Source organism: Hippocampus guttulatus, chromosome 4 (assembly GCF_054856545.1).
Source record: "Hippocampus guttulatus isolate MCC_2025c chromosome 4, RoL_Hgut_1.0, whole genome shotgun sequence".
In the NCBI taxonomy this organism is placed as follows: Eukaryota; Metazoa; Chordata; class Actinopteri; order Syngnathiformes; family Syngnathidae; genus Hippocampus; species Hippocampus guttulatus.
Window position 1 is genome coordinate 17,339,156 of NC_141264.1, and position 22,385 is coordinate 17,361,540.

General features: G+C 43.9%; 3 protein-coding genes across 5 annotated transcripts; 1 reads left to right on the plus strand and 2 right to left on the minus strand.

Annotated features, from left to right (window-relative positions):
• Positions 1 to 68: 68 nt before the first annotated feature.
• nop10 (NOP10 ribonucleoprotein homolog (yeast)) lies at positions 69 to 1,140 on the minus strand. The gene is made up of 2 exons (XM_086109905.1): positions 972 to 1,140; positions 69 to 455 (listed from the first exon to the last, which is right to left on the minus strand). Exons 1-2 carry the CDS (start codon positions 1,023 to 1,025, stop codon positions 315 to 317), a joined length of 195 nt encoding a protein of 64 aa, XP_085966031.1. The 5' UTR covers positions 1,026 to 1,140; the 3' UTR covers positions 69 to 314.
• Positions 1,141 to 1,669: 529 nt separating this feature from the next.
• On the minus strand, positions 1,670 to 5,153 carry galk2 (galactokinase 2). Its single transcript, XM_086109904.1, has 10 exons — positions 4,922 to 5,153; positions 4,746 to 4,834; positions 4,414 to 4,537; positions 4,179 to 4,272; positions 3,936 to 4,082; positions 3,742 to 3,840; positions 3,439 to 3,591; positions 3,085 to 3,295; positions 2,780 to 2,981; positions 1,670 to 2,396 (listed from the first exon to the last, which is right to left on the minus strand). Exons 1-10 carry the CDS (start codon positions 4,969 to 4,971, stop codon positions 2,189 to 2,191), a joined length of 1,377 nt encoding a protein of 458 aa, XP_085966030.1. The 5' UTR covers positions 4,972 to 5,153; the 3' UTR covers positions 1,670 to 2,188.
• A 382-nt stretch (positions 5,154 to 5,535) lies between these two features.
• On the plus strand, positions 5,536 to 21,888 carry cep152 (centrosomal protein 152). Of its 3 annotated transcripts, none has more exons than XM_086108753.1 (28): positions 5,536 to 5,828; positions 5,989 to 6,086; positions 7,506 to 7,615; positions 11,591 to 11,651; positions 11,746 to 12,069; positions 12,211 to 12,355; positions 12,596 to 12,736; positions 13,017 to 13,156; positions 13,355 to 13,555; positions 14,622 to 14,769; positions 14,844 to 14,935; positions 15,025 to 15,188; positions 15,283 to 15,475; positions 15,548 to 15,637; positions 15,730 to 15,860; positions 15,935 to 16,063; positions 16,143 to 16,278; positions 16,756 to 16,941; positions 17,019 to 17,279; positions 17,387 to 17,518; positions 17,630 to 18,271; positions 18,402 to 18,477; positions 18,561 to 18,728; positions 18,800 to 18,884; positions 19,512 to 19,594; positions 19,870 to 20,026; positions 20,724 to 20,827; positions 20,906 to 21,888. In XM_086108753.1, exons 2-28 carry the CDS (start codon positions 6,000 to 6,002, stop codon positions 21,607 to 21,609), a joined length of 4,890 nt encoding a protein of 1,629 aa, XP_085964879.1. In that variant the 5' UTR covers positions 5,536 to 5,828; positions 5,989 to 5,999; the 3' UTR covers positions 21,610 to 21,888. The 3 variants fall into 3 exon arrangements, with proteins under 3 accessions (XP_085964879.1, XP_085964881.1, XP_085964880.1); XM_086108755.1 differs by having other exon boundaries at positions 19,515 to 19,594; XM_086108754.1 differs by lacking the exons at positions 5,536 to 5,828; positions 5,989 to 6,086 and adding an exon at positions 6,444 to 6,909.
• Positions 21,889 to 22,385: the final 497 nt, after the last annotated feature.

Here is a 22,385-nt window from a genome sequence, read left to right on the forward strand (position 1 = left end):
CTTGTTTGAACAGAGGCTGTTTACACAGCTGAGGCAAATAACTAATCCTGTTAATAACAACTACCCGGTAGATTTTTGTTGTATCATGTTTATTACAGGTGCTCTTATCTCTTCATGTTTACTGGATAGATTTAACACAAAACCAAATGTATTTAAAAAAAAACAATCATTGCAAAAAAGCATTGCGATGTGAACATCGTACAACACACTTTTAGGAGAGGAATTCTGGACAAGTCCTGGCATGTTGCAATCTCATATGTTTCCTTCTCTTTCATGCATTTCAGGCATCCCTCCAAATGTTGGTGGGATTGCATTCAGAGAATAGGTCGAGGCTGTTGGGTGAGCAGAAGTCCGAATCGTTTCTTCAGGGTCACTCGGTGTCGTGAGAACTTGTCATCTGGAGAGAAGCGGGCTGGGTGGGCCGAGCTGGTGGGCCGCTTGTTAGGTGCCACTTTCTATCAATAGGGGATGGGGAAAAAAGCCAGTTTAATACACGTATACACACACACGTTTCCATATTTTTATTGGATTTAATTAGAGCACAAATCTAACGCCCACATTGCAGCCAGGAAAAATTCTACCAAATGAAAAGAAAATGTTGAGGGTCATTTAAAACAATTTCATGGAGCAAATATTAGGATTTAAACTTTAAGAGGTTAAAACACATCTTTGTTGATAGCAGTATTTTTTTCTGCTTTAATATGATTACACAGATCATCCAATTATGACTCATTTAAGACTTTAGCTCAATGGTCATCATTGTGGTTGTAGTTCACAGAACTGTCGTGCCGTAACGCATCATATTGAGAAGTCCCTAACAGTTGACTTCAATGTGACTGAGGTAGCCCAAATATTTGACAAAACTCAGTTTGATGTACCGAAACTAGTGCTATCGTAAGCAGGCTCAAAGGGAGGTTGACAGGAAAATGCTACCACGCTAATAATATGACGGAAAAACAACAAAGCGCTACCGCCAAAGTGTAGACTCTGTCTCCATTCTCGTCTTGGTAATACTGCAGGAACATGTCGACAGTCAGGAAAAGACACAGAAAAACGCAACAACAAAATGCAACTATTTTGTCCGTATAGTGCACACCACGTTGTTGAGAAAACGGGATAAAAAGGCGGATATCCGGTTCAAAGCCTATAGACGCTAAGCATTCTGGGAATGTGAATTTCTTGCGCCTCTGCCTCACTGAAGTTCCTCTAAGGAATTCTCAACGTTTTAACGTTTCTCTGTTGTACAATGTTGTTTTACATTGGATAGGAAAAGCCTAGACTCCCCTTTTCAAATGCATTTTTTTTTACGTGATATTAAAAATTGAGCGCAAGATAGACCATGAAAAATAGACCTTTAACATGTACAACTCGATTGAAAAGAGAGACATATTTTCAGAATGGTAGCTAAACATCTGAAATAATGTGGTTGCATAAGAATGCACATACTTTTATAACTGGGGATATGGCTGTATTCAAATTTAAAGACACATTCGAGTAAACCCAACTCTAATTAACTTAACTTACTAATAATGAAATTCAAAATTGTAATTGGGCATTTTCTTTGAAAAATAAAGAACTTTACATATTTTTTATTAACTTGGGTGGGAGATAACTTACCTATAGTGCAAAGGACCTTGCCTGCGAGCACAAACTTTTCCCCACCAAAGAATACACTTCAGTGTACTTTAATTAAGAACGTAGCATACATCACATGGGATATACTGTAATTAAAAACGTTTATTCCTTATGACTGGATGTTCTTGTTGCTCCTCTTGTCTCGTCTCCAGTTTGCAAAATGTAGCTTGATTCTTAAGAAGCTATCGCTTTGGGGCGGCTATATGTTGGAGATTGATCCACCTGGTTCTTGGTTCTGCAGCCTAATATTTAGGTGGCCAGAGGTCACATAACAACAACAACAACACAAATACATCTTGAAGTGCAAGCCATCTTTTGATCTTCAAAACAAACGAGAAGAGAGTGAATTGTAAAAAAAAATGTAATGAGTATGACAAAGGTAGCGACACACACATTATCCATTGCAAAAATATACGAGCACAAAAAGTTGCCCTTTATTTTCCTAAATTCAGATTTTTCTCTGAAATTTTGCAACCTTAGCGTTTTCATGCTTATTTTGGTCCCAGCGAAAACTGTATATTTTAGATTACGTTTATGACAAAAACAATACATGTCATTCCGCTACATAAATTGCAGCACCTCCTCCAGGCTTTGATACAAACAAACTTTGTTTTTCCATTGCTGCTCTTCGTGGATCAGGAAGATAATAGGCTTCCCTCACTGCTTGTAAGAATGACTCAACTTTGTCACTGGGAACCATAGACACAGCGCAGCCGCCCCAACCTGCTCCTGTCAGACGGGAGCCAGCAGCACCCGATTTCCTGTCAGTATGGGAAACAAAGAAAGATAATAATAATAATAATAATAATAGATTTTATTTATAAGCGCCTTTCAAGACACCCAAGGACACTTTACAATAACAAAAAACACAAAACAATACGTTGAATCCATGCCGCTTTTATAATGATAGGGGCCATACATTGCTGATTGACTGATGCTTCATTCGTTTCACATCAGCAATATCTCAGAATATCCAATACAAAAAAAGCATGCAACAATATGTCTTTAAAAAAGAAATCCTCGATTTTGATGAATAAAGTCACCGGTATATGTATATTTCCTGTAGAAAAATTCTCACTCAGAGCTTAGTTGTATCTTAAAGTTGAGCCAGAATTTTTGGGATGAAGTGAGACTTTGTACTCACAGGCAAATGTCCACCAGTTGGTCCAGTTCAGGGCAGCTGCACTCATAAAGATCTCTGCAGCTCATGTGGCTCTGGTTCATCAGGTCACCCAGTAACTGGATGGACTTGGTAGGTGCACAATCACACACGTTTTTGAAGCGTAGCACACGTGCAGCTTCGCTGTATACATGCTTGGCTCGCTGGTACAGCTTGAAATTACTTACTGGGAGTGACACCCCCACCCCACGCCCCAAAAAAAGAAATAAAAATCACATCCTCACTTCTTCGTGTCTTTGTTGCAGTGTTCCTGCTGTTTATTTTCTCACCGTGTTGAGTATTTGCGCTGAGCAACTCTGTGGAGAGTTGCTGGGAGGTGATGCCCAGAACCTTGCAGATCTCCTCTCGGCTGTACGGTTCAGGATGTAGCACTTCCTCCACCAGAACCAACATGTCCTCCAGAGATGCATTCATCTCCTTCTGCACCTGGGCCAACTTCAGAAACCCTTTCTGGTTCAATCCTTTGGCTTGGGCCAGCATCTGTGTTCACAACATCATAGGCAATATAAAATTCATTCATCCCTTTTGTTTGATTTGTACATGTGAAAAATCGCATTTATCTTGGAAGTTTTTCAGATTCTTAATAAATAAATTACACTTTGGACTCTCCTTTGACTTGATACCTTTGTCGCGATCCGACACTCCACCACACGGATGTTGAAATGTGAAGATGCTGCTTTATTCATTTCCACACAGCAGTTGGATATCACAAACACAACACCGTCAGGGAGTCGGACATCAGTGGCCCTCAAAGGCTCAAAATCAATCAATTTGGCCTGTTGGAGGGTACATCACACACAATAAATTCAGTATACTGTGTCGTGGGCCTGCTGTGTTTTATGCATAATAGTGAATATTTAATCTATTTTTATTCTTGCATGACTAAGAATGTTAAAATATTACTTTTAAAAAAACATGTTACATACGGTTCCTTTCTCTGCCAGGAAGGAGATGGATTGGTCCATGCCTCCTCCCTCAGTGCCGATGTAGCACTCACATTTGGCACATATCTCTGCGAGAGCTACCTGAAATGCAGAGTGAGATCAGGAATATGTTCATTAAGCAGTTCTGATGGTTATCATCAAAATTTTGGAATTATTAGATTTAGGATTACCGGTACCTTGGAGAGGGACTTCTGATTTGCCTCCATTGTTACGAGTCCAGCACAACAAACCAGGGCACTGGAACTGGACAGGCCCGAGCTTGGTGGAACGTTTCCATCAATGACACACACCATTCCCGGTAAACGCGTGATCCCAAACTTCTCCTGTTGAGAACAGAAAAGGTTTAATAATATACTTATGAAATATGGACCTTGAGTTTTGCAAACGGGACAGTCTGATCATAAAGGTTCATGTCCTACCTGAATGCCTTTAACTCCACATAAGAAATAATAATACCACTTGGGGTTATCTCTGTCAATCACTATTTCCTCTGAACAGGACACAGTGATATTCCTGCAGAATAAACACAACACACACACAAACACCCCCCCCCCCCGTGTATCCTGTATATAAATATATACACATACTGCATATACATACAAGATGCTTATACAGTCATGTACATATTACATAAGGAAAAAAATAAAGTCTTACTTGTAGAGAGGATTTATATTGGCCAGTTGGATTGACCCTGAATTACTTAGTGAGACAGCGGCGAAGATATTCTGTTCGATAGCCATCGGAAGCACAGAGAAGCCGCAATAATCAATGTGCTCTCCTGTTGCGTGGGGAAAATTGACACATAGTAGAAAAGAACATAATTAATATTTTTACCCAATAATACACGAATACGCATGTAAGAAATACAACTAGTGACAATCCCAACTTTTGTTTTTATTATATACAGTACATTATCCAATAGAGTCCATTCGCCATTGTAATTACACAGTCTGTATCCGCTACCAAATACACATTCAGTTAGTTACCGATGAGATTGACTCTTCCAGGTGCACATGCATAGAAGAGAGCTGATCTTCCATACTGTCTTTCAAAAGTGTTCTTCAAGTTTTGCAGCCTACAGAAAGAAACATTACGCTCAGAAGCCAAGAACTAAGTCACTCCCTTCATGCCTTAACTCCTCGATGTACCTGTAGAAACTCACCTTTCGTCATCAATAACCGAAACGTTCAACTTGGGAGGATTAGTGGCCATTTTTAGATGAAATCACCAGGAATGTACCCTTCTGTCACGCGTAACAGCTCAGAGTCCTGCCTGGCATCCTGGTAGCGATCAGCTGACAGGCTGCTGATTCAGCTGAATCAGAGTCAGTAGTTAGCCGTGAGTTTAACGCCGACGCATTCGAACTGACATCAAAACTGACCCTGAAACAGTAAGACTGAGCGATACAAATACGGAAACGCTAATGGTGACGCAGGCGGGACTGCCCAATGGTACTGAGCAAGCATGGTCAACAATAGGACTACACTACCCATAATTCCAAATACGTGTTACCATGGAGACATGGTCAGCTCCCCAGTTTCGTCTATTTGGGGGAGAAAAATTTACATGATTCTTATTAATGTGATTTTTAAAGGAATTTGATTTCCAAGCAATGTAAAAATGCGCTGTGACTGTAAGTTGGTTCAATATGCGCGTGTTAACGCACATCAGACATGTTCCAAAATCGGTTTCATTGGCGGGAGCAGTGCGCGCGACTTTTCAAAGTGGGCGAGGACGAGCGAGCAACCGGTTAGCCACTGCTAGCTTTTATAGCTTACGACGAAGTGTTGGGCCAAATGACAACAAATGTGGCGTTAAACTAACAGCGGCTGCGTTAATAATCACGCCCCATCAAGTAAGATATGCGTGGATTTTTTTTAAAAACATGACCCGTTCGTATTTTAAGTCTTGTTCTGTAATACTAAAGGAAGCTGAAGTGGCTCCGTTGAGGCTGGTTAGCTAGTCTCGCTGCACTGTAAACAACAATGTGGCGAGCATTTCACAACAGTAACGTCAATTTATAGATAGGAATAACCACGTGAAAATCTGTCTACGGCGTGTGCCTAAAGGTAAGCAATTTGTCTTTTTGTATTCACTGGCACATCCTACATTATTCCAACTTTTGCCCAACAATTTACTTTGAGTTTTAGGCGATTTCTATGCTCGTATATTTGATAAAAGTACAATAAATACCGAGGTAGTCATTTTGGACTCATTTCTCCTGTGCAGCAGACACCGTCATGTCTATAGATTTTGACAGCGCTGCCCTCCAAGCCCAGGACGATGAAGAAGAATACGACAAAGACGACTATGCAAGAGAACAAGAGGTACAACACAACGCACATTATTTGTGCGACTAAATGGAACATTCACTCTCAATCGAGTCTCTTTTAAAGAACGACCAGCATCAGATGATGAGAGGAATTTTCATTATTTTTTTTCATAGCACAAACATAATCATTCCATTCCACAATATTACGATTCGGTGAGGACTTCAAATGCGTGTCCTTGTTTGGGAACTATTTGAGCAATAGCAAAACACTTTCACAGTTTGACTGGAATGCAGGGTTGTTGTTATGACTCATCCCCACAATATGTTGCTTTGTTTTGCTATTGGCCCGATTGGCTTCTTCCTGGTGTGTCACTGAATGTAGTCGACGTTAACCTACTTTCTTACTATTACTTGTTCGGTCACAATGCCTCTTGTACTTAAGCGTAAGCACGAATAATTATATTCCTGTGGGCTGCAACAACAAAACTAACTGGACTTTGGGAATCTATTAATCATCTACTATTCGCTATTACCAATGGAGTCTACGTTTTATAGCCTATCCGATCAAGTGGAAAATATTTCCTGCTACTAAGTGGAATGTTTCTGCTCCATTTAGCTGTGCTATATGTTTTGTTCAAACAACTGAGTTCGTTTGAATAAAAACAGTTGTGCTGGGAGTCGACGACATGCCATGGAGTCTTTGGATGTTTTTTAAAAATCTCTTTCCTCTGGTGAAATTGGTTAGGACGTTATGAATTGGATTCACTCTTGAAGTGGACACGTTCTTTTGCTAAATGTGTAAATGTGAAAATAATATGGGTCCTTTGGTTGAGGACACAATGGAGGATTTAAAGACCATTCAACGGTCCTTATGGGAAGTAAGTTCAGCTGTTTTTATTTGTCCAATCACTTCAATAAAGTAAGCATGTTAATGTTAAGGCTGTTTGTGACATAGAAAGAATATACTTGTATACTTGTTACTGTATTGCAGAGAGCAAAATCTGACTGACATAGAGACAATACATTGCTTTTTTGTGACCAAAAGCATACTACTGCAAATGTTGTTATATTCTGATGTCAATACACATATACTTTTCTATAAATATTTGAAGACCATTTATTAAAAAGAGAGTCATTTCAAAATGGATGATTTAAATTATTGTGTAAATGGTGGACAGCTTCTACGAAGTGATACTTCTCGAATTTGTCATTTGCAGGTTTTTAAACTTGTTTAATGGAGACTTTGTGCAGTAAATTTGACATTGCATTTTTTCCTCTCTGTATTACTTTATCGCCCTTGGCTGTGGGGGACTTAATAATAATAATAATACATTTTATTTATAAGCGCCTTTCAAGACACCCAAGGGCACTTTACAATAACAAAAAACACAAAACAATCCGGGTTGAGCAGCGGCAGCCAAAACGCGCGGCAACGATTTGTTGCCTTGACTTTTTTTCTTTTTTTTTTTTGTAGCTCCACAAGCTCCTCGCAGACCTTCCAGATGACATGCTGGAGGATAGCCGAGACTCCTCCTGCATAGACCTCGAATCCTCCACCTGCAGCAAGAAAAATCCTGGAACCAGGTAACATGCAGGAATTAGATGCTCTCTGCCAAATCCTAGTGTTGTTCCTACTTGGGATGAGCATAGTAATCAAACTGTCCATGGTGGAGTTGATTGTTGATTATTCTTGACGCAATTGAGGCAAATGGAGTGCATTACTCATCTGCAACCATCAGAGGTGGTATTGATCAAGCCTCAAGCAGGTTTGTGGTCTATGGCATTGTTTTCAAACATTAAGACAAGGTACGCTTTTATTATATACGAAAAATTAAACAGCATACCACCAAACAGAAATACTGAAAAAAAAATGATGATCTTGTCTCACTTTACTCACAAATTGTCTCACGGTGTGAAATCTTAAATTGAAAACCAAGAGGAAATAGTGACAGGAACACATAATATTTGGTGTTGTATGAATGGCAACAGCTTTATTGTACCTTCTGCCATCTACCGGTAATTGAAGAGCAATTAATTGTTATTGCTGTCTCAATCCTCTCCGTGAGCCGTCACCTTACCGTGGTGGAGGGGTTTGTGTGTCCCAATGATCCTAGGAGCTAAGTTGTCTGGGGCTTTATGCCCCTGGCAGGGTCACCCATGGCAAACAGGTTCTAGGTGAGGGACCAGACAAAGCACGGCTCCAAGACCCCTTATGATAAAAAAAATTAAAGGATCTCAGTTTCCCTTGCCCGGACGCGGGTCACCGGGGCCCCCCTCTGGAGCCAGGCCTGGAGGTGGGGCTCGTTGGCGAGCGCCTGGTGGCCGGGCCTACACCCATGGGGCCCGGCCGGGCTCAGCCCGAAGAGGCAACGTGGGTCCCCCTTCTCATGGTCTCACCACCCGTGGGAGGGGTCAAAGGGGTCGGGTGCAATGCGAGCTGGGCGGCAGCCAAAGGCGGGGACCCTGGCGGTCCGATCCTCGGCTGCAGAAGCTAGCTCTTGGGACATGGAATGTCACCTCTCTGGCAGGGAAGGAGCCCGAGCTGGTGTGTGAGGTAGAGAAGTTCCGACTGGATATAGTCGGACTTGCCTCCACACACAGCCTGGGTTCTGGTACTAGTTCTCTCGAGAGGGGTTGGACTCTCTTCCACTCTGGAGTTGCTCATGGTGAGAGGCGCAGAGCAGGTGTGGGCATACTCATTGCCCCCCGGCTCAGTGCCTGTACATTGGGGTTCACACCGGTAGACGAGAGGGTTGCTTCCCTCCGCCTTCGGGTGGGGGGACGGGTCCTGACTGTTGTTTGTGCATATGCACCAAACGGCAGCTCAGCATACCCACCCTTTTTGGAGTCCTTGGAGGGTGTGCTGGAGAGTACTCCTGCTGGGGACTCCCTTGTTCTGCTGGGGGACTTCAATGCTCACGTGGGCAATGACAGTGAGACCTGGAGGGGCGTGATTGGGAGGAACGGCCCCCCCGATCAGAACTCGAGTGGTGTTTTGTTATTGGACTTCTGTGCTCGCCACGGATTGTCCATAACGAACACCTTGTTCAAACATAAGGGTGTCCATATGTGCACTTGGCACCAGGACACCCTAGGCCGTAGTTCGATGATCGACCTTGTGGTTGTATCATCGGATTTGCGGCCGCATGTTTTGGACACTCGGGTGAAGAGAGGGGCGGAGCTGTCAACTGATCACCACCTGGTGGTGAGTAGGCTCCGATGGTGGGGGAAGATGCCGGTCCGTCCTGGCAGACCCAAACGTATTGTGAGGGTTTGTTGGGAGCGTCTGGCAGAATCCCCTGTCAGAAGGAGTTTCAACTCCCACCTCCGACAGAGCTTTTCCCATGTTCCGGGGGAGACGGGGGACATTGAGTCCGAGTGGACCATGTTCCGTGCCTCTATTGTTGAGGCGGCCAATCTGAGTTGTGGCCGTAAGGTGGTTGGTGCCTGTCGTGGCGGCAACCCTCGTACTCGCTGGTGGACACCAGCAGTAAGGGATGCCGTCAAGCTGAAGAAGGAGTCCTATCGAGCCTTTATGGCCTGTGGGACCCCAGAGGCAGCTGACGGGTATCGACTGGCCAAGCGGAACGCAGCTTCGGTGGTCGCCGAGGCAAAAACCCGAGCGTGGGAAGAGTTCGGTGAGGCCATGGAAGCCGACTCCCGGACGGCTTCGAGGAAATTCTGGTCCACCATCCGACGTCTCAGGAGGGGGAAGCAGTGCACCACTAACACTGTGTACAGTGGGGATGGGGCGCTGCTGACTTCGACTCGGGACGTTGTGAACCGGTGGGCAGAGTACTTCGAAGACCTCCTCAACTCCACCAACACGTCTTCCTTGGAGGAAGCAGAGTCTGAGGACCCTGAGGTGGGCTCTCCTATCTCTGTGGTTGAAGTCACCGATGTGGTTAAAAAGCTCCTCGGTGGCAGGGCCCCAGGGGTGGATGAGATCCGCCCGGAGTTCCTCAAGGCTCTGGATGTTGTGGGGCTGTCCTGGTTGACACGCCTCTGCAACATCGCGTGGTCAACGGGGAGAGTGCCTCTGGATTGGCAGACCGGGGTGGTAGTCCCTCTTTTTAAAAGGGGGGACCGGAGGGTGTGTTCCAAATACAGAGGGATCACACTCCTCAGCCTCCCTGGTAAGGTCTATTCAGGGGTGCTGGAGAGGAGGGTCCGTCAGGAAGTCGAGCCTCAGATTGAGGAGGAGCAGTGTGGTTTTCGTCCCGGCCGTGGAACAGTGGACCAGCTCTACACCCTTAGCAGGGTCCTCGAGGGTATGTGGGAATTCGCCCAACCAGTCTACATGTGTTTTGTGGACTTGGAGAAGGCGTTTGACCGTGTCCCTCGGGGAGTTCTGTGGGGGGTGCTTCGTGGGTATGGGGTACCGAACCCCCTGATACGGGCTATTCGGTCACTATACCACCGATGTCAGAGTTTGGTTCGCATTGCCGGCAGTAAGTCGGAATCGTTTCCAGTGAGGGTAGGACTCCGCCAAGGCTGCCCTTTGTCGCCGATTCTGTTCATAATCTTTATGGACAGAATTTCTAGGCGCAGCCGAAGCGTTGAGGGCGTCCGTTTTGGTGGCCTCAGTATTGCATCCCTGCTTTTTGCAGATGATGTGGTGCTGTTGGCTCCTTCAAACGGGGCTCTCCAACTCTCACTGGAGCGTTTCGCAGCTGAGTGTGAAGCGGTTGGGATGAAAATCAGCACCTCCAAATCTGAAACCATGGTCCTCAGTCGGAAAAGGGTGGAGTGCCCCCTCCGGGTCGGGGGAGAGATCTTGCCCCAAGTGGAGGAGTTTAAGTATCTTGGGGTCTTGTTCACGAGTGAGGGCAGGAGGGAGCGAGAGATCGACAGGCGGATCGGTGCAGCGTCTGCTGTGATGCGGACGTTGTATCGGTCTGTCGTGGTGAAGAAGGAGCTGAGCCAAAGGGCGAAGCTCTCAATTTACCGGTCGATCTACGTTCCAACCCTCATCTATGGTCACGAGCTATGGGTCGTGACCGAAAGAACGAGATCCCGGATACAAGCGGCCGAAATGAGTTTTCTCCGCAGGGTGTCCGGGCTCTCCCTTAGAGATAAGGTGAGAAGCTCGGTCATCCGGGAGGGGCTCAGAGTCGAGCCGCTTCTCCTCCACATCGAGAGGAGCCAGATGAGGTGGCTTGGGCATCTGATTCGGATGCCTCCTGAACGCCTCCCTGGTGAGGTGTTCCGGGCATGTCCCACCGGGAGGAGACCCCGGGGAAGACCCAGGACACGCTGGAGTGACTATGTCACCCAGCTGGCCTGGGAACGCCTCGGGATCCCCCAGGGAGAGCTGGAAGAAGTAGCTAGGGAGAGGGAAGTCTGGGCTTCCCTGCTAAAGCTGTTGCCCCCGCGACCCGGCCCCGGATAAGCGGTAGAAGATGGATGGATGGATGGATGGATGCTGTCTCAATACTTTGCTGGCATAGATCGATGGATGGACAAAATGTAAAAAAATGAAATGAAAAGTGAAATGCCTATCTGTAGTACTTAATATGTAGATTGGCAAAGTTCTGTTTCTTTGGTGTCTCTATACAGCCCACCTTCCAAATGGACTCGTCAGCGGTCAGATCATCCCAGGGCAACATCTGATGAGCAGGTATGTTTTTTTTTTTTTAACTATCTGACATTGTTTTGTCTCTTCATTTCAATCGAAATATAACTACCATATTCTTGATGTCTCTTTATTAAAGAGCTATGAGGCAGACTACGGTCAACAACCCCACGGTTTTACCTATATGAATGGAGGCGTTCAGATAAATGGTCACCAGCATCATGCTCACACTCAACCTCCAGCTCGCATGTGGAACCAGCATTCACAAGATTCGCACTTCACCCAGGAAGACTACACGTGCAACAGCAAAGGAACAGAACAATCTCCAGAGGCCAATGATTTTTCCACAAGTGATCCATACGAGCAACACCCTGGTACTAGCAACATTGTAGACTATAATGAAGGAGGAGCTAGTGATGATTGCGACTACGGTGACTGCAATAATCCCGGAGTGCGTTTTAAGGTATGGCTGATTCTGTCTTCTATCGTATGGGACGTGTTGCTCACCAGACAAGTGATCATACTTGAATATTAATATTGACATAGATGTATTTTAAAATTAAACATAAGGTTTCCTTTGTTTGCTATTTTTGAATCTATAAAGTCTGGAGCTGCGGAGCGACGTGGGGATGATTGCACGGCCAGCTACAATCCTCACCTTCCTCCACGTCAGATGTTGAGCTCCCAGGCCATGCGTCAAGATCAACCGTTTGATCAACTACAAAGAGAATTCCTTGACTCAACACAGCGTACGTTTCATGAATGTTGAGTAACCGTGTCTGGAGGTTGGCAAAACACTTCACTCTCTGCAGCTGTTTTGAATGTCACTCTTTGGAAATGCCAGGCATCCTACGTGTATACTTTATGCGTTATACTTTTAATCAAGGATGCAAAGGGAGGTAGTTCAACCCTTTTAGGTTGGGTAGTTTACAAGCTTTCCACATCGTTTTAAGATTCAGTGACTAACGTTCCTTTCTGCTGTCTTGTAGAAACTGCGGAGAAAGAACAGCTTGTCCAACTGCAGATATTAAACAAGGCTCAACACAGGCAAATCGAGGACTTGGAGCAAAAGCTCGAGGATTCAAAACGCAATACGAGATACCTTGAGCACCAGTTGGCAATTGTTAAAGGTATTTTTTCCTTTGAAGTCTTTAATTTGAAAAGGAGGGGTTGAATTTGTGATGATGTTATGATTAGAAATGTTAAGGTTTTTGTTCATCACTTGAACCTTTTATGTTTTGTCCCTGAGAAGAAAGAACTTAAAATTGATGTTGCATGCACCCAAATAATTTATTTATTTATTTGTTTTTAATCGCATGTTCCCAGTTTGATAGCCAATATGCATCAAACTGTCTGCAGATTCTATCAGGGCACTTATCGACCATTAAGTCTTGATTTATTTATGCATAGACGAGAGAGACGGCTTTGCTGCGAGTTCCAAGGAGTCGAGTCGACTCCTGGACGAGGCCAAAGAGCAGTTGGTTAAAATGCAAAGCAAAGTGAAGGTGATGGAGCATCAAATATGTACCCAAAAGGATAGAGACCACGAGGTAAGCCATATGAGCTGTCAATAGTGCATTTCTGTCTGCTGTGTTGTTAAATTGAAGAAAGGTATTGCTTTAAAAAAAAAAACTGCAACCAGTAGCTCTACCTTGGTTTTAATTTGTATAGTTCATTCAATGGAGTGGTGTAGTTTACTGCTCAGATTGTCAGAGATCTTTGATATGAAGTCGTAATAATGATTTCAGAACATAACGAAGCAGATGTTGGCCGAGGCCGCTGTTGACGCCATGAAGCAGCAAGTGTTGGAGCTGTGTCGGTCTGACACTCTGTCCAAAGCACGCAAGCAGCACGACAGGGATGTTACCGTCATCAAGGAGCAACATGAGGCCGCACTGTTGGTTTTACAGCAGCAGCTTGACGCTAAGTCTCAAGCTCTGGACGAACAGGTTTGGGATTTAGCTTTTTATCCATTTGCTTAACTTTTGGTTTAACTCAGGCCTCTTTTCCAGCCATACATATAAACTGCGCTTAGTGAACACTGAAAGGTATCAGACCCTTCTTGCAAGCCATATTGTTCTGGTTCACGAGTCGGAAAATTTAAATAGGATTGAGTTCAGTTTGCATAAAAATTTAAACTCACGATTAGATGAGTTTGCGGTGTCCAGCCCACATACAGTGTGCCGCAATTAGACCAAGATTGGATAACAATTAAACATATACACACACTCCTTGGAATATTTGGATACCGAAAAATCTGAGTTACAGATGGTGAAAATAGTGGAGAATACAGTATTGAGCCGGAGTCAAGGGATGAACATCTGGAGTTGGTCTTCTGGGAAGACTTTTTCAGTTGCCTATTCATGTAGAAAAGCATAGAGGGAGCTAAGCGGGTTGTAAGTGTGTCTTAATATTTTATTTTCTCATATTTTACTTCTTGAGCTTTGCCATGATCAATCTGTTTTTGGATACTGTAATCCAGTGGTGCTTAACCTGGGTTCGATCGAACCCTAGGGGTTCGGTGAATCGGTCTCAGGGGTTCGACAGAGCCTCTGCAATGAAGGTTAAGACACACCTGACTCAACATGTCAATTCGTTATGACACGCCCGCTTGGCCATCACTGGCCGCAGATGATCACATTACATTTCCTGTCCAATCAGTGCAGCAGGAAATTTAGTTCGTAGTCAACGTGTGACTGTTGTGATAGTATGTTGTAAACATTTTTAAACACTTTTTTTTTGTAGGTGTTGAACTTATAAAATATATATATATACACACACACACACACACACTGTATATATATTTTTTTCACTAATGAAGGGTTCGATGAATGTGCATATGAACTGGTTGGGTTCCGTACCTCTGACAAGGTTAAGAAACACTGCTGTAATCCATTCAGTCCCTCAGTTTGGTGCTATCTAGTCAAAGAGGAGACATTCCTTATATCTTAATACATTTCTTTTGGCTGTTTATCCAGTAATCTGCCTGCTTTTCTCATCATGACATGCTTTCAGATGGAGACTAGTCAGAGGTTCCGTGAGCAGGTCAAACAGTTGGAGCGGCAAAGAGAAGAAGAGCAACTCGAGCGAGCCAAAGTGGTCGGTGCTCTCACTCAACGTCTGGAGGAGAGTCAGCAGCAATGTGCCAAGCTGTTGCAGACTAGTGAGCCAAAGTTGCCCTACACGTCGACACCGATAATGTACCCCGCTTTACCCTGATTTCTATTTATCCCTCAGATTCTGTGCAGGAAATGAGTCAAATCCAGATCAAACTCAAGCAGGCCCAAACAGCCAAGGTCTTAAGTGAAGATATGAACAGAGTCTTACAGGTTTGTCATGCCTGTGTCATTTTTGGGTTAAAAAGACACATTTAAATATGTTTGTTTTCTCATCGTTTTTTTTTTTTTTAACCCCGAAGGAAGATCTTGCCGACTTGAAGGAGCAGATTACGCTATATGAATCTGCATTAAAACATGGCGTTATTGCATTGGATCCCAACAGTGACTGCCAGACCCAACTTTCAGAATCCTGTTTGGCGTTAGGCTTGAAGAAAACCACTTTCAGAAATGGTTCGCTCCACAGGTACATGTTCAAACAATTAATGTTAGCACGTGTCCTCATAGGTTTTTCCTCATGAAATACTCTCTCAAATAATTTTCTTCTTCTGCTTGAACAGTGTGGCCTTAGCCACCCTGTCAGACTCCAAATTGCCTCAGGATGAGGCTTTGCGAGGGGAGATGCAGCGCTGTTTGGGGAATTTAAAGGCAAAACGGCAGAAGATCAGTCATCTGCAGGAGGAACTAAAACGGAGTCGGACCCGAGTGAACGAGCTGCAGACTCAATTAGATGAAGCCAATCTCAGCTCGTTGGTGTGCATTGTGATTAAAAGTTCGACACTGAAATGAATGATCAAACTGTTAAGTAAGCTTGCTTGTCCATAGGTTAGACAGTCCTGCCAGATAAAGCCATACTTGAATGGAGAGGACCAGAACGGGTTAGTGAAACTCCAGGAAGACAAGGATCAAGTGGAGGTTCGTCACCAAATAATTTTTCAAATGTCTCGGTTGTGTTGATTCAATCAAAATAAGGAGCTCGATTGCCGTTGTTGTTTTTACAATTCTAGGTGCTACAAAAGAAAATTGATGAGCTGCAGCAGAGTGAGGAGAAGCTCCGGTCTTCCAACTTGGAACTCTGCGACAAGATGAGAGAGATGATCCAGGAGCTGGACCAAGAGAAGCAGGTTGCTGCTCAACGGTAAGACGCAAAGGAGGAAATGAAATGTTTACTCTTTGAATCGCCCCATTGATGGTGTCCGTCTCTTCATGAAGATCCGAGCGGATAAATCAGCAGCATCGGGATGACGTGGTGAACCGAGTCAGGACGGAGCTCATGCTGAAACACGACGCTCACGTTGAACATCTGACAGCACAACACGAGCAACACATCCAACGCCTAAAGTACGTCCCCATTGGCTCACTCCAAGGTTTGAAACTGTGTTGAAACGCGCAGCTCACTCTGCATTCTTTCTTAACCCAGCACTCAGCTGTCTGAGGCCAGTGACAACGTGTTGGCTGTGCAAAAGTGTTACATTTCTGTCTGCAAGGAAAAGGAAATCCTGGAGGAAAGCATAAAAAATGCAGCCAGGGAGGATGCACTGAGGAAGGAAAATGAGGTATACCCAGGCAGATATCTTCAATATCAAAATTCCGCTGCTCCTTTGAGATGGGCTTAATGGGAAAACATCTGATTGTCCTCGTGACTTCTTTATTTGGTACACCTACACAATTTATTTCTACGACTTATTTCTGCTTATTTAGCCATTTGATAAGCAAGTAATGGTCTAGCCAACTTCAAATGAACACATACCAGTTGAGCGCGGTACTAAACATGACATTGCTTAAAATGCTTTAAGAGTCCTTTTTTAATGTCATTTTCAAGAAAGACAAGCAGGACAAAAATAAAGACAATACTGCATTAACAAACTAAACTGAATTGATGTGCAGTGTTTTGTTTTTTTTAATTGTTTGGAGGCATCGTACTGACGCTAATTCACAGTCTACATGAAATCTGCTTCACGAAACAAATGAACAGTGCATAACTTTTTAGACCGCAGGTAGAGATTTACATTTTCTCTCATACACTTGCTTAGCAAAAGAAAAGCGAAGAGAGCAGCACAGATGTGGAGAAACTAAGGACTGAGCTTGAGGCGCAGCATCGGGCTTCCGTAGCCCAGCTCAAGGCTCTCTGGTCGAAGGAGCAGGAAGCTGAGATCCAGCAGCAGGTGAACTCTCAGGTAGCCTTGGCCAAGGTTGCTTGGGATGAAGCGCACCGTCAGGTATGACTGTGGATCTCTGTCGGCGCTGCGGTCGCAACTAGTACGCGGCCATTTTGTTTAGTTCTGATTCCGTGCAGATGGAGAAGACTTGGACCCTGAGGCTGGAGGAAGCCAGGCGAGAAAAACACTCCGCGACCTCTCAGGTAACCTGTCAGACGGAGGAGGCGGCAGTAAACGGTTTGATGATTACCGTTGAAGAGTTGGACTCCAGGCTCTGTGCCCAGAGACAACAGCTGCAAGTGGAAGCTGACAAAGTCCAACGCCAAGTAGTGGAAGAAGCCAAGAAACAAGTCCTGAAGGAAACTCAGGACAAACATCTCGAGGACTTGGCCTATAAGGTTGATACTGTCATTTTACAGTCTGTCTTTACTAAGCTTTGCTGAAGTCATTCATGAATGTGTGACCGTGTACGTTTTGCAAGTGAACAGAAATGTGCTTTTTAAAGGTTGAAGGGGCAGTGACCAGAGCCTATAACCGCTGGATTGAGGATTTGACTTCATTACCAGAATACCAAGCCTCTCTCCAAAGAGAGAGAGAGAACTGGGAAGAGCTGCAAAAACAATACGTGGAACAACAGGTGAAGGACATTTTCATCTTTGAGGCCATGCAAATCACAAAACAAATAACTAAACAAACAAAAAAAGCGAATCGCAAACACAAATCGAAAACACATGTGCAAATGTGCCAGGTATCACAGTCTCTGAGGACAGCAGAGGAGCAGTGGCACAAGCAGCAAGAAGGACGTCTAAAAGCTCAAAGCTGTGGGACGTCGGAGGAGCTCCAACAGAAGGTGGTGGGTCTCCAGTGTCAGCTGGAGCAGTTAAGAAGGGAGCAAGCAACGTTGTTGAAAGCTGAACTAGCCGGAGCCAGAGTGGCCTGGAAGAGAGACAAACAGCAAGAGATCTCTGTTGTCCAAACTCGCAGTGAGCAAATGTACCAAAACAAACTACAGGAGCAGCATAAGAAGCAGGAGTTGGCTTTGCTGCAAGCCAGAGAGGAGGCTGACCTCCAAAAGAAGGAAATGCTCCAACAGATGGAGACCAAGCTTCAGCGGATCGTGAGGGCCCGAGAGGATGAGTGGAAATGTCAGCAGGCTGAGAAGGAACAAGCCCAGAGACAACAGATGAGGGAAGACTTCCTCGCGGAACTTCAGACTGCTCTGGCAGAGGTCCAGGCGCAGCTTCTCGGGAGTTCCAGGACTGACCAGCAGAGCCTGAGGGAGAGCGGGACAGGCCGCATGTCGGAGGGCGGTTTAACGGACGTGATTCAAACTTGCTGCATAGACATTGTTGACAGAGCTGTGTGCCAGGCCAAGAAGGACTGGAAGAAAGTATGTTTTTTTTTTTAATCATGCATTCATTCACTGTTCCATCGGCAGCTAACAGTCAGCTTATACTGAAATGGAAGAATGGCCTCAGCTGCTTTACCGTTACAGATTTATTTCTTTTTCTTTCCCATAGATAAGTGAGGCTCAGTTGAGCTGTGTGTTACGAGAAACACAACAGCAGCACGAAAAAGAAATCGGCAAAATGCAAAGTATGAAAATCATCATCGCTTTCAGCATTCAGGCATCCATTTTGTCAAGAATTTTACGTGATGCTGGATTCTGTCCCGCGCAGGCACTTTAGCCCAGATTGGAGGGCAGGTTTGCAGCAGGAAGGATTGCGCAGACACGGCCAGTAAGCTGCAGAAGAAGAACCAGGAGCTTCAGAAGCACTTGGAAAAAGCTTGCCGTCAGTTCCAGCACAGCGTCCGAGAACACAAAATGACCATGCAGAAATTCCAAGGTAATGCTTGACTAAGTGTCGTTTCATCATTTCACACCGTCTGTTGTGTTAATCCGTTTTGTTTATTGTAGACGAACATGAGGGCAGATTACAAAAGGCAAATGAGGAACATCGGCTCCAACTGGAGGAAATGAAGCGAAGCAAAGAAGCTGCTGGGTTTGTGATGGTTTTAAAGACTGGTTATTTTAGTTATTATTTTTATTATAGCAATGTCATTATTAGAATGCCAAATAGTTATATTTTTGGGATAAATATTTCGACTTCAACAACCTTTAGTAGATTTTAAGACATAAAACGACTTGACTGAGAACGAAGCTTGCTGAGCGTTTGCTTTGGCAGTCGACCAAAAGCCACACATTAAAACAATAACAACCTGTTTGTGAATCCACACCTTACTGACATATATCCAATAGGTGTGTAGGAATTTGTCTCACTTTCTGGACACTTTATTCAGTACATCAGTGCAATCTAATGAAATCCAGTAGAAGAGCTTTATTGATTTAGAAATGTTTATTGTGATTGCATGATTTGCCCTATACGATCAATTTTACCCCCCCCCCCCCCGCCCCCCCCCCCACACACACACACCAACTTCAACCACAACAATTGACCGTTAAATGTATTTAATGTAGAACTTAGTGGCTACATTTGTTTGTGTGTTATGTTGGATTTGGAGAGATGGTAAATGCACCAAACGGAATTGATTTGTTTTTCACTCACGTGTTTTAAATTTGCTTTTTTTTTGTGTGTGTGGAAATGAAGAGTGATGTTTATCATTTTCAGCAGTTCAAACCATCAACAAAGTCTTCAAGAGGGCCTGGAAGAAATGAAGCAGCAATACTTGACGACTGTCGAAAAAATAAGAGGTCTGTGAATTCAAATTGTACTTTTTGTAGACATGTGCAAGGTCTGATCACTTCTCGTGGGTTACGGGTAGGCTCACAGCCCACCCCAAAATCCTGAAAAATCCTCAATTATTTGATGGAGCAGCTTTTCAAAATAATTATACACGAATATAAACAGTATGTGCCTTGTCCAGTGTATCAGCTGGAATGGGCTCCAGCTCCGGGCCAGGCGGCATAGAAAATGAATGGATTGATGATATAAAGCAGCATTTACTAGAGGTTTTGTCATTTTACAGGAGATATGCTGCGTTACCTCCAGGAGAGCCGTGAGCGAGCGGCTGAGATGATCCGCACGGAAGTACAACGGGAGAGGCAGGACACCGCCCGCAAAATGCGACGCTATTACCTGACCTGCCTGCAGGAATTGTTAGAGGATGGCGGGAAGACTACGGGGTAAGACGGCATTTTTTTTGTTAAATACAGTAATTGTCCTTCCTTCATACTCTGTACTTAAGAAGCGCTGATACTTCTGTTTAAAAAAAATCTAAAGGAGAAATGCTTGAGTAAATACAATAAGTACACACTCTGAAATGTACTTAGTGTGTGTGCTCATATTGAGAAGTAAAAAAAAAAAGAAGAATTTTTGAAGGACAAGCTGATGGGTTTTGGCTGGGACAAGACGCAACACCTTCGCCGTGAATCATTCTTGGAGTTGATAACAACAAATACCGGTAGTTCTCTACAATAAGGCTAAGCATGGGAAAGGTTTTGTTTCTCCGAATCATTTGCGTTGTTGTCCTTAATGCACCGAGGCTAAATGTTTTTACCACTGTAGCTTGAAAAAAAATCCTCAATCACGCAAAATCTCAACCACAGTTTACCTCTTTTTTATTTTATTTCATTATTATTATTTTTTGTTCACATTGTGTCATCATTTGTAGAGGTTGAAAAGTAAAAAGCCCATTTTGACATAGGAGTAGAATGAACAGAAATTGGTTTTCAAATGTACAAATTAAAAGTAACAAGTCATCAGAGAAAATACTCAAAGTTCAGACACCAAAAAATCTACTTAAGTACAGTAACTAAGTATTTTGCCATAGTTACTCCCCGCCACCTAATTTAATCGTGCTGATCTTGACATCTTCTGCAGGGCAGAAAAGAAAATAATGAATGCTGCCAGCAAATTGGCAGCCATGGCTAAAGTACTGGAAACACCTGTCAAAAATAAAGCTGCAAAGAATCACAGCTTACCCAGTAAGTGTTCTGCTCCACTTTACTTTTTTTTTTTTTTTTTTGTTAACCTTGAATTCTGAGACTTTTTTGTGTTGACAGCTTGCACGATGGATGGGTCCACCACTGGCCCCTGCCCAACAAGTAACACAATTTTTTGGAAGAATCCTTCAACTTTATCAGAAGACAGAACCCACAGGGAGAAGATGTCGGATTCGGAGCAAAAAACGACTCTGGCGCGGATTAAATGTGTGAGCAAGCAGGACGCTGGAACATGTGAGTCCTCAGCAGAAGCGCAAGTCTACCCTCACAAAGTGGCCACTTCGTGCCTTGCTCCCTTGAGGAGCAAGAGCAGGGAGGCGTACCTGCAAGGAGGACGACCAGAGTACCATGCGGATCGGCCAAACAACCCTTCTCTGGCGCAGGAGCTTCCAGTCAGGGATGAGAGACGCACCAACTGGAGCCTGACCAGCAGTGACTCAGACAGCCTCCACATCCCTCAAGTGTCCTTCTCGGGAAGGAAAGTAGAATCGGTGAAGCCCTTCTCAGTGTCCGTCGCTGACTTTGGCGAGTTTGATCATCTCACCCCGGATACGTCCGACCTGACGGTTTATAATGACATCGCCCAGGAGACTCGGACTCGGACACAAACATCTGCCCCCAAAGCCAAGATTAACACACACAGAGAGCCAACACCGGGTTCAGAAGGAGAGAAGCAGAGGGGAGTGCATACCGGGGCTTTGTTTTCAGAATTGAGACGTCAGCAGGACAGTGGCTTTGACAGCCCGTTGAACCAACCAAAATGACGCTGGCGAGTTGTACTTGGTTTTATAAATGTGTGCGAAAGACTGTCGGGAGTCTACATTTCAATTCAAATTCAGAAAGAGGGTGTTCTTCCTCAAATGTTTACATATTTAACTTTTGGTTTACTTTGTTTCCGCAGAGGTCAAAATTTGCAGGCCGAGTTACAATTATGTTTGTATTTTATGCAATCACAGAATTTTCTTTATAAGATATCAAGTTAACGATTGCTTTATTACAGTCTTGATTTTATTTTAATAAATGAATGAATCATATTACACCAAGCTACGGAGGTTTTCCTGTCAAAATTATGTCGATTTAAAAAAAAAACTAACAATCAAAAGCCCTCTCTATTTAGGAGAAATGAACATTGACTCCAGTGTTACCGCTTTATCTGAGTGTAATGCATTATCCTTAGTAGATCAGAAAGTATTTGCTATTGGGTGGAAACCTTGTTAGTCTGTTTTTTTAAAACCTTTTTGAGTATTCATTGACTAAAACTAGACAAAACAATTTTTTGAATTTTTGTCAACCAAAGATATTACGAAAATGGCTGCCAAAAACCCCCACACTGGATTAAAGTAATCTAGATAAAATTGTGCTGAAATTTCAAATGATCATGCATACAAAGTCGTCACGATGATATTTAAAGGCAGCATGCAGACTGTAAATGAACAGATTACGCATGAAGAAGTATGTGTAATAGTCGACAGTGGGGTGGTGGTACTTAGAAAACTAAGTACTGTACAGTATTCGGGTCAGAGGTTCTTGTTGCGAAAGT

What these genes read in the sequence shown, in the direction of transcription:
- nop10 (XM_086109905.1), bottom strand. Translation starts at nt 1,025, where the DNA reads ATGTTCCTGCAGTATTACCAAGACGAGAATGGAGACAGAGTCTACACT. An exon ending in ACAGAGTCTACACTTTGGCG is followed by an intron (nt 456 to 971) that starts GTAGCGCTTTGT and finishes CCCTATTGATAG; the next exon opens with AAAGTGGCACCTAACAAGCG.
- galk2 (XM_086109904.1), bottom strand. Translation starts at nt 4,971, where the DNA reads ATGGCCACTAATCCTCCCAAGTTGAACGTTTCGGTTATTGATGACGAA. An exon ending in TCGGTTATTGATGACGAAAG is followed by an intron (nt 4,835 to 4,921) that starts GTGAGTTTCTAC and finishes TTCTTTCTGTAG; the next exon opens with GCTGCAAAACTTGAAGAACA. An exon ending in TGGAAGAGTCAATCTCATCG is followed by an intron (nt 4,538 to 4,745) that starts GTAACTAACTGA and finishes CCCACGCAACAG; the next exon opens with GAGAGCACATTGATTATTGC.
- cep152 (XM_086108753.1), top strand. Translation starts at nt 6,000, where the DNA reads ATGTCTATAGATTTTGACAGCGCTGCCCTCCAAGCCCAGGACGATGAA. An exon ending in TGCCAAGCTGTTGCAGACTA is followed by an intron (nt 14,770 to 14,843) that starts GTGAGCCAAAGT and finishes TTTATCCCTCAG; the next exon opens with ATTCTGTGCAGGAAATGAGT. An exon ending in GACCATGCAGAAATTCCAAG is followed by an intron (nt 18,729 to 18,799) that starts GTAATGCTTGAC and finishes TGTTTATTGTAG; the next exon opens with ACGAACATGAGGGCAGATTA.